The sequence below is a fragment of the Mus musculus genome, chromosome 8 (assembly GCF_000001635.26).
Source record: "Mus musculus strain C57BL/6J chromosome 8, GRCm38.p6 C57BL/6J".
NCBI lineage: Eukaryota > Metazoa > Chordata > Mammalia > Rodentia > Muridae > Mus > Mus musculus.
In genome coordinates this window covers 127,380,970-127,399,677 of record NC_000074.6, presented here as the reverse complement: position 1 = coordinate 127,399,677, position 18,708 = coordinate 127,380,970, and the positions used below count along the sequence as shown (strand labels likewise).

The 18,708-nt window shown below is 41.6% G+C and overlaps 1 protein-coding gene across 24 annotated transcripts in view; it reads right to left on the bottom strand.

Moving 5' to 3' along the window:
• Positions 1–18,708, bottom strand: part of Pard3 (par-3 family cell polarity regulator) — a 548,906-nt gene that overhangs the window by 212,609 nt on the left and 317,589 nt on the right. For 12 of the 24 annotated variants that reach the window (XM_006531520.3, XM_006531523.3, XM_006531524.3 and 9 more), the window contains 3 exons: positions 10,980–11,168; positions 10,180–10,350; positions 919–1,078 (listed from right to left, as the gene is read on the bottom strand). In XM_006531520.3, the coding sequence (XP_006531583.1) occupies positions 919–1,078; positions 10,180–10,350; positions 10,980–11,168 (520 nt within the window). The remainder of the gene's footprint in view (positions 1–918; positions 1,079–10,179; positions 10,351–10,979; positions 11,169–18,708) is intronic. The other 12 variants (XM_006531532.3, XM_006531531.3, XM_030243867.1 and 9 more) reach the window with 1 other exon arrangement.

Sequence of the window (18,708 nt, the reverse complement as noted above, 5' to 3'; positions counted from 1 at the left end):
TCTGCAAACCCAGCCACTCCAGGGTCTGTTAGGAGAAGGCCTGGCCTATCTAGTAGGACAAATACCTATGATCACTTCACCCACTGGGGCCAAGAAGGCAGCAACGGGCAGATCAAAGTCGCAGGAGATGAACTGAGGGTTTAAAGAATAAAGCTGGTTTCTACTGTGGTTGTTTTTAAAGACATGTCTTACTATGTAACTTATGCATTCTTTATCTGTAACTAAGCAGTTCTACCAAGAGTGACAACTTCTAGCTTCACTTTAAAGTTGTTATGCATATGTGCTGCACATATGTGTGCACAAGCATGCACCACTGCATGCATGGGTGTATGTGTGCACCCGTGTGGCCCAGCCTTGGGCACTGCTTCCCAGGAGCTGTCTGCTCTGTTTTTGGGAGTCTCTCATTGGGACCGAGGGCCTGCCTTAGGCTAAGCTGGCTGGTTGGCTGGCCATGAGCTCTACGGATCAGTCTGTCCTCCAACCCAGTGCTGGGACTACAAAAGGACCAACACACCTGGCGTGTTATACTGGGATCTGGGAATTGGAAATGGATTCTTAAGGTTACACAGCAGGGGTTTCACCAACTGAGCTGTTTCCACGGCCCTTGTCATTTGTTAAAACGTAGCTTCCCTTACTGTTCTCAAGAAGCCCAGGATACTGTGACTATTAAAAACACTTCTTTCATATCCTTTTCCTTTCTGTCTTCATCAAACATCTGGGAACTGCAGCGTATTTAACCACCCAGTGCATGGATGCACTTTCCTTACGTTTTTGTTTTCTGCTTGACCATAATAAACCTGTTCTTTTTTTCTCTCAGAGACAGAGGCCTCCTTTACATTAATATTGCATTAAGCCCCTCTCCATGAACGAGCAGGCTAAGCGTAAACATGAGATGAGATGAGATGAAGAGAGCTTTACCTGACTCACCCATTATCCTGCTCAGTGCTGCGTTCCTGGTGGGCGACTCATCCAGCCCCTCGATCCCACTGTAGAGGGAGTGTGAGATCCTGCGTTCTCGGTCATCCAGTTCTGTCTCGATGGGCAGCTCAGGTGCAGCAGGGCTCCCAGGAGACCGCAGCTATGGAGAAAGGGACAGGGAAAAGTGAATCTTGGAGTCTGGTTAGCAGCATGGGGCCATGATAACAACTTTCTAAGGCTTGCATCCAGCCAGGCCTCAAATGAGCTAGAACCTTTCAACCTATACCACAATAATTTGTACTGTCAGCTTGGCCTAATGACCAACTTTCTGTGGCACTTTATTCAGCACCCCCTATGAAGCTCTGTCAACATTTGAAAATGTGTATATTGAAAGGGTTTTTTTTTTTTTTAAGTTTTACCTTAATGCTTATTTTTCTAAATTTGACTAGAGGCATGTACTGAGGTCAAGACAAACTATTGTTTAATTTGGGATTCCTGCTACCTGTCACCCTGTGGAAGGCAGGCTTTCTCAGCAGATCCTGGACTTCACTTAGCTTTGTACCTATGGGGCAGAAACACATTTTCCTCCTCCATGTATCAGTTTAGAAGCAAGAAAGCATTTACAGAAGTATAGGAAAGTAAGGGTCAGATTGTTTTGCATGTATATGTATAGCGTGTGTGTGTGTGTGTTTATGTGTGTGCATCATGTGTATGGTTTTTTGCATGTATATGCATAGTGTGTGTGGATCATATGTACAAGTTTGGATGTGTATGGGCTCATGTGTTCTAGTGCTCAGGCATGAGGAGGCCTGAGGTTGACCCTGAGTAACTTTCTTGATAACTCTTTATTGAGGCAGCGTCCTTCCCTCAACCTGGAGCTTACGTACTATCATTAGTCTAGCTATCTCTGCCTCAAGAGTTCTAACATAATGGGCAGTTAACCATGGCCACATGGCTTTAACGAAGAGTCCATTGGTCCAAATCACTGTGTTAACACTTAAGTATCTCATTCACAGAATCCTCTCCCAAGCTTTGGACTAAATATTTTGATGAGGCACACAATGACATGAGCTTTAAAGTCACACAGTCTCCTAAATGAATAACAAGAAGCAGGTCAAGGGCTTGGGGCAGGGGTGGAGGTGGGGTGTCTCAGTTTACACTGTGCTTGTTTAGCCTGGTGAGGCCCTGGGCTCAATCTCCCAGGCACTGAACAAACTGAGCACAGTAGCTCACACCTGTAATCCCAGCTCAAAGTCATTGTCTGCTACAGAGTGAGTTTGAGGCCAGCCTGGTCTACAAGAGTCCAAGTTATAAAAGTTAATTTTTTTAAAGTTTGTCTTTTTTTTTTTAAAGATCAAACTCTATGACTTTGGGTTAAAGTTGTATGGCGCCCTCCTCATCACAGCTGCCATCTTCTCCAGAGAAATAGCCAGAGGAAGACATCTGGATTAGGAAGGACTTAGCCATTTTACTTGGCCAAGGGTCCTGCATCACAGTAACTATAAGGACCCAAGTGGACCAGCTCTCTGAATGGTGCTACTGACATACAGTCAGATAGAGCCTGAGATGAGCAGATTCTTGACAGGCAGAGTGGCTACCCCATTCAAACAGGGAGCCTTGCTGGTATGCTGCCTTCCACTGAACCGAGTACTGCTTCTGTTGAAAACTCTCCGGTGTTTATGTAATGAGATACTTAATGACGCTCCAAGCTGTAGGCTGAGCTTGAGAGGTACCAGAAAGGTGGAACCCATTGACGGGTCAACACAATTACAACCAGGGACCCTCAAGCTACAGGAGAATAATAAACTTGCAGTGTGGCGAATTAGACTAATGAGGTTTAAACTGTGAAATCGGGGTTTGTTTTATTAGTTTTTCCCTTGAAACTGCAGATTACAGCTGACAGCTTTACTGGCAGGTAAACCACCTAAGGTTGCTGATATAAAGACATACAAGGATGCTGTTTAAAGCACCATGGGTACCTTGGTTCTAAGATTCCTCCAGGAAGCAAAAGCAAGAACAAACCTCATACCCTGTACCCTTAAAGACAAGAGTGCTTTTTCAACACTGGCCATTTAGAGCCATTGTATAGCTCTATAGCCAACTGCTTACCTAGTATGCCTAGGCTGGAAGTCCCCTAGCCACACAAAGGAACATTCAAAACAAAACCAAAAACCTTGATATTTTAAATGATGATATACATGAAAGACACTTGCCCTACTAGTCTCTAGGAAAAAGTACTGCTTGCTATAGGATATTTGATCAGGAGACCAAAAACAAAAAGTGTTTACATTTGCTTTCAAAAATAAATTTAGATAGCTGGGTAGTTATGGCGCACGCCTTTAGTCCCAGCATTTGGGAGGCAGAGGCAGGCAGATTTCTGAGTTTGAGGCCAGCCTGGTCTACAGGGTTCCAGGACAGCCAGAGATATTCAGAGAAACGCTGTCTCGAAAAACCAAAAATAAATTAAAAAAAAAAAAAATTGGCTCCACTATACAATTCTGCAATTTTCTGAGGAGGAAAAAAAAAAAAAAACCTTTATAAGCATTCTTTACTTTAAAAAATTAAGTATGCTGAGGGAATATTTAAAGTTATATTAAGTGAAATAAAATTTCATTAAAAAGAATGGGCAGATTTTGTAGAGAAAAATCAGGATGCATGTTCTTAAAGGGTGCCCATGTAAACATGTAGCTCTGCAACCTTGTCTAATTTACATATGAAAGACAGATTTAAATGAAGCCATCAATAGTCTACTATATAAATATTTAACAGGATTTAGAACACCTTTTAGTTCCTCCAGTTTTAGCTTGGTTTTGTTTTGTTTTGGAGACAGGGCTTCACTATGCAGTCTTAGCTAGCTTGGAGTTCACTATATAGAGATCAAGGTGGCCTCAAACTCACAGAAATGTCCCTGTCTCTGCACATCATGATGCTGGGGCCATACCCTGCAACTTCTCCAGGATTTTGTTTTGCTTTGTTTCGGGGGGGGGGGGGGTGGGGGGGAGTTAGTACTGTTTGCATTTTTAAGATAGGACTTCTCTCCATAGCCCTGTCAGTCCTGGAACTTAAGAGATCTCTAAGTGCTAGGACCAAAGTAGTGCAAAAGCAGGGTGTGTCAGGTGGTCCCAGGGCTGGCAGGATAAAGGCAGCCTGAAGAGCACTACCCACTCGTCCACATCTCGCCAGCTTTTAAACGTTAGCTTAATGCCTAATAAATGTTACTAAGATTAATAAAAATTCAATAAAAAGATGCAATTTTTAAAGACAATAAAATTAGAAAAATCAGTGTGTCAGCACAACTGCACTTCTCAGGCTGGGAAGACCCTTGCCCTGGTCTCTAGAACAGACGTTCTATCTACTGAGAAAAAATAGTTGGTGTTTCCAGTACAGCACCCATTCTGCAGGATATAAAATATCCCATCTCTTGACTCATTAACTGGGAATTTATTTTTCTTTGTGGTCACCGTGCAAATCAATTAACAAGAAAGGTCGGTGATAAAGGCTCCTATGAATCACTCTTATGATTTTATTTACATAAATGTTAGAAACAATAAGAAAATTGCAAAGCAGTATAAATATGTTTTCAAAAACATATTCAGATGATATATTGCTTTTATAAATGGCATTGACATGCTTTTTAATAAATCAGTTGGATATTATCCAATGAGTATACTTTTCTTAATTACTTAGAATTTTTCTTCTTATAAAAAGTTTAAAACTCTATGGAAACTAATATTAATACAATTTCTGGATTCTAAATTAATTTTTTTGGTGGAGCTAGAGAGATCTAAAAGCCATCGTCTCTGCCTGAAATGTAGGAAAGTTAGTATCAGTATAGCCTTAACCTCCTGCTCAGTTACCTTCAGCCTGATCCTGGCAAGCAATTGGGAGAATTTATTATTTGAAATTCTAGTTTCCATTTACATTTTATTCCCATGTTTGTCATAAAGCAGGCACTGACTGTACAATTAGCTGAATAAAAACAGAATGAGTCAGATTCTACAGAAAATAGCCCAGCAGGTTGTAGGGAAGTGCTCTTTTACGCTGGGTCCATCATGGTATGGCATCCGGTCTACATTATAGGTCTGTGTGGACAATACTAATGTTGAAAGAGTTATAAGCCTGAAGTAAATAATAAACAGATATGTTTCAGATCTAAGAGAGAAATTATTGGCTTCTAAAAAACTTTTTTTTAAGGGGCTGGACAGATGGCTCAGAGGTTAAGAGCACTTGAATGCTTCTCTAAAGGTCCTGAGTTCAATTCCCAGCAACCACATGTTGGCTCACAACTATCTGTAATGGGATTTGATTCCCTCTTCCCATGGTCTTTAAAAAAACTGTCATTATTCAGAAACATATAGATACAACCTGCTCAGTCCATGTAATGTTACTTTTATGTTCAGGGTTGGCCACTTAGGGCTGGATAACCAATTGGGGGAGAGTTTTAGGGCTCAGTGTTAAATTCAAATTCTGTTTTCATTTAGTTTCCTTCACGTCCTTGGGTTGTGATAGCAAGAATCTTAATGGGATGAGCCTCCAGGTTACTGCGCCCTTTGACAGAAGAACCAGAAACTCACACAAGAATGCCATGTTCCTCTCCATATCACTGGGAAATGACACAGTCAGTCAGATCAAATGTGTGATGGTGAGGATCTTGCCTCTAAATGACTGTCACCATGCTGGCCATATCATGTCCCCTACTCCCCTCTTCACTGACCTATCCAAATTCATCTCATAAAACACACAGGTCAAAAATCAGGACTTATCCCTCAGGGCTGTTTCTATTCTGTGTAGCTTTCTAATTCTAAAAGGATTAAATCTAAAGAAAGAATTAATTTTGAAGCAGTCCTTGATATCTAAATCCCCTCACATGAGATTTAAGATACTGCTTACCTGGCAGAGCTTTATTCTTAGGCTAAAACAAGGTTTTATATAGAATTGCTTCTAACAGACATACTGAAATAACTATTCTATGACAAATTACAGCAATTCCCACAAATATCCATTCCCTTCAGATATTTAAAATCAGCCTAATTCTCATACATAACTTATTTTGAGTACCACACAGAGGTACCAGTCCCCTCCAGCCTCCTTTGGAAGGCAACAGATTTCTCAATTTGTCTTCCTGTTTCATGTATTCCAAACTGGAAGGGAGGGAGGGAGGGAGGGAGGGAGGGAGGGAGGGAGGGAGGGAGGGAGGGAGGGAGGGAGGGAGGGAAATAAAAGGAAAGAAGGAAGGAGGAAGAGACAGAAGGAAGGAGGAGGGAGGGAGGGAGGGAGGGAGGGAGGGAGGGAGGGAAGGAAGGAAGGAAGGAAGGAAGGAAGGAAGGAAGGAAGGAAGGAAGGAAGGAAGGAAGGAAAAAGCGGCGGTGGCTCACGCCTTTAATCCCAGCACTCGGGAGGCAGAGGCAGGCGGATTTCTGAGTTCGAGGCCAGCCTGGTCTACAGAGTGAGTTCCAGGAAAGCCAGGGCTGCACAGAGAAACCCTGTTTCGAAAAATCCAAAAAAACAAAACAAAACAAAAAAAGAAAAAATCATATTAAAAACCAAATTAACAAAAACAACCAACCAACCAAATCTGTCTTTAATAACATTATCCTTCAGGAGTGAATAGGGATAGGGCACAATTTCTAAAAATCTCCCATCATCCTTCAAAAGTAAAGGGGCTATGAAAACATAGTGAAGAGAGTATTCTAAAATTGAAAGGATGCCTGAGGGCCTCAGCTAGGAGGAAAAGGTGGTAGAAGCAGCAGACAGATTCAAGGTAAAGAGAGCCCAGGTGAGTTACCAGGCACCTGTCTATGAAACAGAGCATTGTCAGGTGGAGCAATGCAGACAATTCCACAATGGCCTGACCCTGGAGCCAGGTGACATGACCAGGCATCTACCCTGGAGAACTAAAGAGATCAATTTGCTTGGCAGACTGTGGAAGAAGGTCCATCTAGCTAGTGAGAGTCAGTCTCTAACAGAACACAGGGGAGGGCAGTATCTGCATTAGGACAGCTCAGATGCACAAGAATGGCCTGGGAAGAGACACTCCCAGACCAAGCCATAGATAGAGAGGCCATGTCTGAGAGCTTACGGGAACCTCATATCTCTGAAGACATATTTCCAGTGCTTAGGAGATGTGCAGGGAGAACATCTACAATCTCTGCATAGGAGGAGGTTGTTGGCAGAACACAAGCTCATGAGATTCATTCAGCATTACATCATTATCCTTCAGTATCCTTCGGCACCTGTTCCAGGAACACCTACAAAAACTCAACCACAGGGATGCTCAAGCCTTTATCTGGAAGAACACCATGTCTACGCAGAACCTACACAGGTCCCTCTACACACAAAGTCTCTGATCTATAAGGACAAAGAAATGTAAATGTAATAAAGGGCAATCAGACTGTGCTGTTTAGAGTAGATGACACCACATGTCTATGTATGCTAACACAAGGTGACTAGTTCCCTTATATTTTTCTCATGAAAAATGTTGGGATTTTGTGAGACACAGACTGTGCAGGTAAGGAACAAGCTTGGGAACATATGCAGAGAAGATCAACCTGGGAAGAGTGTGAGGCTCACATACACAGGAAGGACAGGAAGTAGAGCCAGAGACTCACAGCAGATGGAAAGAGAGCAGAGGTTAGAACTCCAAAATCAAGCAAAGCAGACCAGAGGCGCTGCTCAGGAGACCCTTGCATGCTGCAGAACGACCAGAAATATAGGTTTCAAACAGCAACTAGTGCGGAGATCAGATATAAGGCTATGTTGATGTTAGGCAGACAGCCTACATAGAGAGGCTATGGAGATAGGTAAGTGCTTTTCCAGGGTTTTTTGGGTGTGAGGCAAGCACTTTGGGTAGGGGTGAGAAGGAAAGAGCTCAGTGGATAATGTCTTTGTGCAGTAAACACAAGGACTTGAGTTCAGAGTCTCAGCGCTTGTGTAAAACCAAGTCACAGCAGTACTTTCAGTAAAGTGTGGTGCTGGAGAGTAGGAGACAGGTGGAGAGAGATCCCAGGCAGATCTCAGGCAGATCCCAGGGACTTACAGGCCAGCCAGTCTAGCCAAACTGGAAAACTGTGATTCCAGAGAGACCCTGCCTCAATGAATATCATAGATAAGCAAATGCATGTGTGCTATATGCATACACCAACACCCCCACACATACACACAATATAGCACCCCAAAAATGAGGAACAGAACCGTGTTGCCAATACAGAAGCTCCTTTTCATGAATTCCTGTCTTTTCTAGGAGAACATCAAGAATAAAAAGCCTTGAACATCAAGAGACTTCGGTGAGATACTATGCTACTGTCTCAGACTGGACTCGCACACCTACAAGGAGCTCAAGAACATTACTGTAGACTGGGACCCAAACGTGACAGCAGGATGGCCTATGGGGACACCAATATTTACTGTAGCATAATTTACACAATCCTTCCACGATGACTCGGACAGAAAATGTTTTTGGAAGTGATATAAATCTCACACCAGCAAAAAGCACACGTGAGGCCTACTGGGAACCCTAACTGCACTCCTTTGGCTGCATAATTCTTTGGTCAAATACTCTCAGTACAAATAGCTTCTCCATACTTACTCAGCACCTTACACACACACACACACACAAACACACACACTTAACTATAAGCTACTGTGTCCTAAGAAACATTAAGAACCAGCCATATAGAAAATGATAACAGAGAAACACAGTCAGCTATGTGGATCATGGCTGCTCCCACACTTAAATCTTCTTCATTCACGTAAATTCAAACGTAGAAGTAAATGTGACAGGGATATTTCAGTAGGGAATCTAGACTCACATCTTTCATAGGGCAAAATGGAATAAATCAGTGCCTTTATCAAAACATTTTCAAGCTGGTGCACGTTTGCCTTACTCTTGGGGAATCAGAATCCTACAGAAACAGAATGATCTTTGTTACTCTTTATTGCAAAACTCTCCCACACTATTCCATATTCAGGGTGTGTGTGTGTGTGTGTGTGTGTGTGTGTGTGTGTGTTTATGTGAGAGTATGTGTGAGTATATATATATATATGAATGTGTGTGTTTGGGGGGGGGCGTATGCATGCATCCATGCATGTATGTATGTGTGTGTACATGCCAGCAGTTGATACCCTCTATGGCTCTGTGCTTTATTTTATCTGAGTCAGAATCTCTTATTGAACCTGGGGCTCAGAGATGCAGCCAGATGGATGGCCAGTGAGCTCCAGAACCCATGGATTCTTTTGTCTCTATGTATCTGGGATGGAAGTCCTTATGTTTGTGCAGCAGCATCTTCCCTCTCTGCTGTCTTCTTAGCCTCTGGATCGTGCTTTTTAAAAGCTATGATACTTTTGTGAATACACACTGCTGTGTTCTCAGAACCTATCAAAATTTCTAACATACAGAAGATGTTTAATACATATCTGTCCGCTGACCACTATCCTTGGGAATTGGAAACAACTCATTTCTCTAAATAACTACTTAATATAGATACGTGTGTTGTACACCATTCTGAGAACTATTCACAAGCATCTACATAACTTGGAATAAAAATACCAAACAATGATTTGACAAAACATAACCACTGTTCAAGACATCACTGAAAGGCTGAGATGCAAGTCAGTAAGAACACATGACCAGCCAGTGTAATATCTGGAATCCACCCCTTAGCACCACTAGTAGAATAAAGAGGGGCAGTCCTGTGGGCAACAAGACTCTCAGGATCAAATTTGAATTCTTCCCATTTAAAAGAATAACTAAGGCTTTCAGTTAATGTTATATTGATCCTTGTTGTAAAAATTAGCTTAATAATTATGCCTATTTCATTCTACATTTGGCAAATAAAAACAATACAAGTATGTGTTGGTTTGAATAGGAAAGGCCTTCATAGTCTCATATATGTGAAGCTTAGTCACTAGGAAGTGGCATTATTTGAAAGGATTAGAAGGATTAAGAGATCTGGCCTTGCTACAGCAAGTATGTCATAAGGCTGGGGCTATAGCTCAGTTCATAGAGCATTTGTCTAGAATAAGCCCTAGGTTTGGTCCCCTCTATTGCATAAGCAAAAATGATGGTGCATACTTGTAACTCCAGCACTGGAGAAGTGGAGCTAGAGGATCTGAAGTTTAAAGTCATCCTCCACAGAAAGTTCAGACTATGCTGGGTCACATGAGACAATGTTTGAAAACAAGATGTTCTCCTGACAAACCCGCACAATCTCATAGAGCCAAAGAGATAAATGATGGCTCTCCCAGGCATCATCCTCTGTTTACCTCGTTACATCTGCTGATCCGCCTCGCCACAATGAGCTGGATCATGCCACGCTTGTTGCCCTCGGTGGACATGGACCTCCGTAGAGTCTCCATGGCTTCCTGGTTGGCTTTGCCCAGTAGAGATTCTCCATTCACAGCTATCAGCTGGTCATTTACCCTCAGCCTTCCATCCTGTGAAGAAGGCAAGTGAGGATTGCTGAGCAGTCTGCAAGAAACTGCTTTTCTGAAAGTTTAAATTAAAACAAAAAAGGAAAGAAAAAGGGATCTGGGGGCTTTCATCTCATTGTAAGCAGCTGCTGTAGCCTCTGTCTATTTCAGCCTTTTAGACATTCCCAAGCCATTATTATAATCTGTTAACCAAATGGAATACTAATTCAAAGGACACAAAGTGATCATCATGGGCTTGCTTGCTTTCAGAAACAGCCATCAAGGTGGTTTATAAATGAGATCCATGAAGATCAAGACAACTGTAGAAAATTGTCTTCCATAAACAGCTAGGAAACTCACTCTAGGTCTAGAAGGAGCAAACGTCCTCCAAAGATGGGGAGGAAAAAGATACCTTCTCCCCAGCCCAGGACTCATGCTTTGCCTTCACACATTATTATCACTGAACTAATAAGACTACAGATGAGATAGAATGAAGAGTGAGAGTAATGAGCTCCAACCCACAAATGTTCACCTAAATAGAGGATCTATAAAGAGAGAAAATGTTACTAAAAGAACGTATCGGTCATGGGTAGGGGTAGGGCGGGTGAGAAACCTCGCCAGCAGTGGGATGAACGAAAATGACCGGCTCTTACTTTAGATGCAGCTCCACCATTGATAATGGATTTAACGAAGATCCCCAAATCTGCGTGGTTCTCTTTGGAACGGTTCCCCTTGACACTGACACCAAGCCCTGCAGATCCTGAGTCATTCAGTGGAACTTCAAAAGTCAGAAACTCCCTGGTACCATCGGGTGTGAGAACAACGTCCTCATCTTCAGCTTTCTAAAAGGGAAAAGAATTGCACAGGGTATTAAAATACTAATGCCTCTTTCTCTAGCTACTACACGAAAGATCTCTATTGACAAGTTCTCTAATGAGAATAGGCAGGTTTCCTTCCTTGATAAGATCCATGAGGATGGCACAACTGGCTTTCAAGATGCCCCCTGGGCCTGGTAGTGAGGAGCTTCAGGCCATGCTTACATCAGTGTTGTACCAAACCTGCAAGTGACTCTAAGAAACACAGGGATAACACAAAAGAGATATACAGACTCCTAAAGTCTGGGGCTAGTCTGCAAAGTCTTTGTACTATTCTGTCTTTGCTATGTAAAACAACTTTTAAAAAGCCAAGATAAGCAAATCATTTGTCTTTGCATGGAGGGTTTCCAGTCATCAGCAGTTAGTTCAATATTCACTGATACTGTGTCCATTTTATGCATAGGCAATATCAAAAACCCAATGATACAAAGCTAGCCAGGAAAGGTGTTCAGATTTAGGGCCAGTGCTGAGCTATAACCAGCAACATCTGGGAGACAAGATAGAACCGAATAACATCTGGGAAGAGATTTCCATAATCTCACAATCACACATCGTATCACTGGCGAATATCACATAAGCACCGTTGTTTAATTAATTAGCCATGTACAACTCTTTGGTTTCCTAACTGAAGACGCTCAAAGAAAGTCTTTCAAGATCCCACACAGTTAGGATATATAAACCCTTGTTCACCCCCCCCCTCCTTAAAGTAGAGGAAGAAATGAAAAATGAATCTATAACCCAATGGGAGTATGGTGTGAGGCCACATTCTATTACTAAATGCAAGTTCAGTACCCAAGAAGAAAGGGCAGGTTGCTGTCCAGGTCCTCAGCAACCTCACCAAGGTGAAACACACCATCTCGGCATCTGCCATCTCAAGTGGAAAAACAGACTTCTGCAGCATCAGCCTTAGAATACTTAGGACTCAGTGAAGCCTGCAAAGTAGTCCTCCCGTTTCCCAAATTGGAAAGACAGCTGTAGCGTCCTTTTTAGTCATTTAAAGTGGACCATCAGTTACAGTGGTGAACTGTCACCCTAGATGGACAGCTTTCAAACGACTCTCAGTTCCTCATAAAACTTGGCTATTATAGAGGATAGGAACAGGCCTTTCTTTTTTTTTGTATCCTATCCAATTTTTGAAAAAAATTCTAAGTGCCTAAATCAAGTAACAATAAAATAATTTAAAAATGAATTTGAGGCGTTTCAAATGTGTATGTGTGTGTGTGTGTATGTCTGTGTGCATACATGTTTGTGCCACTGGTGATAAAGCAGGGGCCTCATGAAAGGCAGTTTAGAAGCTCCTAGCCTACATGGCCAGCCATGCAGGAGTGCATTCTTGGAAACATTTCAAAGAATAGCTGGACAGTGAGTAAGGAGGAGTCAGTTTTCAGTGATATAAAAACTGCAACCTTTTTAGAACATGGTTAGTATGCAGTAATAACAAAAAATAAATGTTTAAAGGATAGTGTCAATATAAAGTAAATATTTACCATCTGACTGAGCTTCTCTGCTCTTTGTAACCACTTCATCTCTACAATATTCCCAGAGAATTATGGTTCAAATCAATAAAACTAATGAACTGGAGACAAACCAAGGTCAAGTAACTGTATCAAAATATTGATATATCACACATTTATTATACAGAAATATCTTTATACCCATGCAATGCTCTATAAATGCTAATTTTCACTTCATTTTTCATTTCTCTAATCTATGTGTATCAAAAACAAAACACTAGGTAATTATTCTATAAATGTCTACTGTTGCAGTCTTACTGTAAATGCAAAAATATACCATCTGGAAGCTGGGAGCATCTCAATGCAAAAGCACCGGCCTAGCAAACATGTAAAAGAAACCGTGCTCACATCAGCATCACAAACAACCGAAGTAATAATATCTCTCATGTGGGAGATTTCAGTAATCAAAAGGAAAAAAAAAAAACAGCATCTATAACTCCAAGCCACACCACTGTCCGCTTGTATTTGGAATTCAGAAACAATTAGAAGACAAATAGATTTTACTGAGAATGCTGCGTTTGAAAAGCCATGGATACAGTAGGTTCTTGGGCTTTGCTAAATTCAAGGAATCACAGCTGTGTTTTATGCACACAGGGACTCAACCATTACCAATTCTTTTCTCCAATCCAGAGGACCTTAACTGTCATTGGCGGATTTAGATCTTCAGTTTGGCTTTCTCATGTTTACTGATTCCAACATTTCCATAATGATTTTACAAAAGCTTAAAATTCTCGGTTTTGTTGGATTTTTTCCCCCTACTTGAAAAATCAAGACAAGGAGCTGAGTGAATTCATGAAGAAAAAGGCTAATCAAGGTGGGAGCGCTCCCCCACTGCCTTGCTTGGCAGTTTCACTTACTGTGAAAACCTGCAAGAGACCGTGGGGGTGGGGTGGGAGGGTCTTCTCTTATGGTTCTTGTATCAAACCTTGAGACTTTATTGTCATTAAGAACATTGAAGGGAGGCACTGTCAGCCTCATTAGCATTTCATTATTAATCCACTTGGCGCTTGAAGGAGACTGAAATTAACACCAGCTTTTAGAAATTTAGGGTTTGGGGGAAGCAGTAACTTTTAAAAGCTTGCTCTTCAAAAACCATTTTGAGATGCAACATCATAAAAATCCCCACAATGCTGACCTAGTGCAGGGAGCTCCGTGCTCAGGCAGAGTAGAAACCACTCTCTACTTCCTTGTTGTGCCCTCTGAAGCTGTGTCCCTTCGACTAAAGGGTTCTAGTTTGCACTTCGGCACAAAGGTTAACACGTTCTCCAACATGCTTCAGCTGGTTTGCTTGCTCTCTCACACACATGGGCAGTGGGTATCTACTGTGTGCATGTCTGTAGAGCATGAACGAGTTCCCATCAAACTTGACTACAGTTCTCCCCTGCATGCTTCTCCATTGGCAAATTTGCCTTTAATGTCCAGAAAACAAAGGTGTTTTGTTTTGTTTTGGCCAAGCCTATTAGAAATGGGGGTTCTGCCTAATGTGCCCTGTGAAAGCTATCGAGTTTCCCATAATCCTCAGAGAAGAATGTCCAATGAGGAAGAAAAATGACCAACAGCCTTCTTCATTCCCTACCTAGTGTTTTCTCTTCTGTTAACACTAGTCCCTGTAGCTGAGATCCTGACTGCCCAGGAGGGACTGTGGATGTACAGTGAACTTCATCACATCAATCATTCCTAAAGAAGGGGAAGCGACTATCAAATCTCTGGGTCGATGAAATGCATAAAATATAGCAAAGAAAACAAAGGGGGGAAAAGTCGTAGATACAGAGCACAGTAAGATGGGAGAAGCACATGGAGACAGCCGTGATATGTTCACAAAGCTCTTACACAGGAGTCCTGCTCCACTGAGTCCTTAGCCTGTAAACTCCTGGAGGATCCATAATCAGGGAGAGATACTTCAAATTCAAATGAGAGGGGAGGAAGCCATTCAGTAAGAAAGAATGGGTCAATAATAGGCAGTCCCCTTTTGCAAACTCCAATTGTTAAAGGCATTCTTCAGAGCTATGATATTTAACAATGTGCTGAACTGGATGGGTTTCTGCTGGGCACAGTGGTGCAAAACTAAACTTAGAGCTCAGGAGGCTGAGGCAGGAAGACCCTGAGAACAAGGGCAACCTGAACTACAGGAAGGAAGGAAGGAAGGAAGGAAGGAAGGAAGGAAGGAAGGAAGGAAGGAAGGAAGGAAGGAAGGAGAGAGATAAGGATATATGTACATACACCCAGGAATGACAGGTGAATGTATAAACAGACAGAGCAACTATAGAGGCAATTTGAGAGCCTCTAAGCTTGTGTATTGTATCTTGAGTTGACAACTGACTGTGGATATGTACAGAGATTTGTGGGGATGCTATCTGCCTTTATTACAACTGCCCCAAATAGAGACGAAAGATGAATTTTATGTTCCCTATTTGAGCCCATCTTTCTGAGATTCACTATTTAGACTGCTTATTCACTATTATTTTTGTAGTTACTGGGGGTTGAACTCAGGGTATTGTTCATTCTAAGATCTCTGTCTTTGTTCACCTCTCCCCATAAGCCAGATCCCCTTCCCCCACTTGTTTTGTTTTGTTGTTTGAGACATGGTCTTTCAAGTTTCCTAGACTTGCCGACTCCACAGTATACCATGCAGGACTTGGCACAAGGATCCTCCTGCCTCAGCCTCCCCAGTGGTGAGACTACCAGGCATACCTATTAAATCACAATCATATATCTGGACTTCCTATGTTATTTCCTGATTCAATGAAGGGCAAATATTTTTAAAGACTTTTTTGTTTGTTTGTTTATAACAATAATAGCTATTAACTTCCAGTATCTGACCTGAAAAGTATCCGAGGGGGAAAAAAAACAGAAAAACCCAAGTGAAGGGATACTCTCAAAGAGATGTGCTCTTTAAAGAATTAAAAAAGTTCTCACTGTAGTATTTACAAAAAATGTAAAACAAAGATACACTAAAGAACCACTCCAGACGAAGATCCCAGACACATGACTAAATGCCATGCCATGACCTGGCTTGGGCTGGAGCCTAGAGGGCCATTCTGACTTCTTGTTTATTTTATAAACTACTGTGGGCAGTTAGAGCACTGTAAAACCAAGGTTGCTTTATTGGTTCTGACAACTAGAGTATGGCTACATAGGAAAATGTCCTTGCATTGAGACATTCAGGAGAAACAGAGAATTACTTAGATAATTTACTGTCAGTTCAGGGGAATAAGTGTTATACAGTGAGAACAGTGTGAAGCCCGCATGGAAGGAAAAGGCTGAAACTGAAGTTCAAATGTTCCAGAGTGCTAACAATGGAAGATGAAGTAAAAACTTCAGGGTTCCTTGGAAAGTCAGTTGCATGGTGTTTTGCTGCGGCAACACATGAAGGAACATTTCGCTGAAGCAGACATAGGTGAAAGGATATTCTGTTCAAACAAGCATGTGAAAGGACACGTGATGAAGAATTCTTCACTGATGACATGCATGTATTGGTCTGCCTTACATTGAGTAGTTAAGCTGCATTTGTCGGGACTCCATAAAGAGAAACACAGACTTCTGGTGGTGTGCTGCAGTTTCTTGCCACTTCAGTGGACTTGGGTTGATTGGCAGACTGATGTCAACTGAGGCAAGACTCATGGAGGACATGGGATGTTTGTAGGGTATAAATAGGACTCAATGGACAATGATGGCAGTTGAACTAGATTGCTTACAGAGCTAGTTGTGCCTCTCTTGTGGGTCTCGAGTCTTCACTGATCTTTGCTTTGCTTAGAGAGGCACAGCAGAGAACTTCTCCTGGTATTCCTCCTGGTCCTTTCTGCTGACTCGTGCTGAGGCTGAGGCCTGGCTGTCTCTGTTAGGTAGTGCCACTGTTGTGGATTCTTGTTTGATATCCCTACTCTACCAAGCTGGACTGCTAATATATTCATGAAGTGTTTACAAGTGGATCGAGCTGCCACTGGTAACTGAACTGAACTGTTGATTTCCAGACACCACAGACAGGAGTTGCTTCCAAGAATGTTCCTAAACAGGTCCACTTCCCCCATATCCTTTCTTTCCCACTACCTCTGGAGGGATGAAAGGGAGGTTAAAGTGTTTTAAGAACCATTACTAAAATTAGGTTTTGAAAAAAATTCATTACAGAAGAGGTGGATGAAGAGAACTTTCTTAGATTTTCACAACAAGAAAAAAAAATTACCTAAAGGTAATTAATCCAGAATAGCCTTGAAGATAATAAAGTTTTTAAGTTAAAAAAAATGTACAAAGTTTATCGCTATGCTACAAAGACAGCTGAGAACAAATGATGAAAACATTTTGAGGTAAATATGTCAGAAACATTAAGCAGTTGTTATCCTGGTAAAGGTACCATAAGGAATTCCAACTCAATTCCTTAGCGAGTCAGCTCTGTTTGTCTTTCCAATACCCCTACATCCCTCAAAGACTTGATAAGAATCGGTGTGGGCAGACGAAGGATTCTAATCACATTATGCTTTACAGAAACCACAGAAGTCAGGAAGATTCAGAGCCCCAGTGGAGCGGCATTCATCCCACGGCCGTTCTGCAAATCCCTCTTTCCGTGTTTATACAGCAAATGCTTTGGGATACGGCTATAGCAATGTATAATACTAATCATAAGATAAAAATAAATATGTACACATAAAGATGTAGGAGAACAGAAATGTCCCTTGACTCACAGTGAAATTACACCTAGATAAACCTATTCTAAGCTGAAGACACTGCAAACCCAAAATGCATTTAGCATATCCAACGTTATCCAGCATCGCAGCGAACACTGTTAGCTTACGTGTGGATAAAATATCTACTACAGAGATTTTCATCTGAGAAGGCATTCAAGCGCTTCGATCACCTACTAATTTCTCATGAAAACTGAGATAAAAGGATGTTATACGTATGTTTTGCCCTCCTGTGAAACTGGTATTTTGACCCTTTGTAAGCTGGGGGCTGCCTGTGTGTCAGGTTTTAAAGTCACAGGTATTTTTTCTTCCAGAGTAAATCAAAATTTTCACATTTTCTTTTTGCTCAAGATTTTCCAGGACTTTTGATGTTTAAGTTCGGGACCAGCTAGGATTAACCATGGTGGCTAGTAAAGAAAGTGTCAAATTTGTAAAGGTGAATGTTTGGCTGTGAGTTCAGCTCTGTGATAGGATGTTCAATATTTATGTGGGGACGAGCCCAGCACTAAGTAAATAAACCACTTTTTATAACTGTTGTTGTACAGGCTGAGTAAGCCACAGTTTACTACTAAATTGAAATGCCATCTTTAGACACAAACATACATACGTATAAATATACATACATGTTCATACATGTGTGAAAAATTTGTGTGCGGAATTGCTCCTTGGAGTTAGAGGGCCTATTTGCCTGTGCTTTGACAACCTCTGCTGGTCCACACTACACAGCTTTCCATTGTCTTTGCCACAGTGACTGTCCTTTCAGATAGAGCGATCTCCTCAGCTGCTCTCCCTGACTGAAATCTTCAATGTGTAGTACCACTGTGGTTTTCATGACTATGACTGGCTGAGTCATTATACAACCAAAACCTCAATCTTGTGGCTCTTTCTAACCTGTACTCATTGATGCTACTTCCTGACCTGACTCTGCTCTGGGGTCTTATTTGCCATCCAGTTTAAAAATTATGAGATATTTGAAAATATCATTCTATTTATTTACATTGATAGTTTACGTATCTGTATTTTAAAAATCAAGTCTGATTAAAGCCTTATAGTCTGATGATTTTGGTTTACCTATTTGGTTACAACTTTTGGGGGGTGGGGTGGGGGAGGGAGTAGGGCTCCTACATAGCCCTGGTTATCCCTGTAATTAACTATGTAGACCAAGCTGACCTCAAACACCTCTGCTTCCCAAGTGCTGGGGTTAAAGGCATCTACCACCATACTTGGCTGAGTTTGGGAATATTTTTATTTGCTATTTAAAATATAAAGATCATTTAATATACAAAGATCCTGACTTTTATCTGGCTAATTACTGTC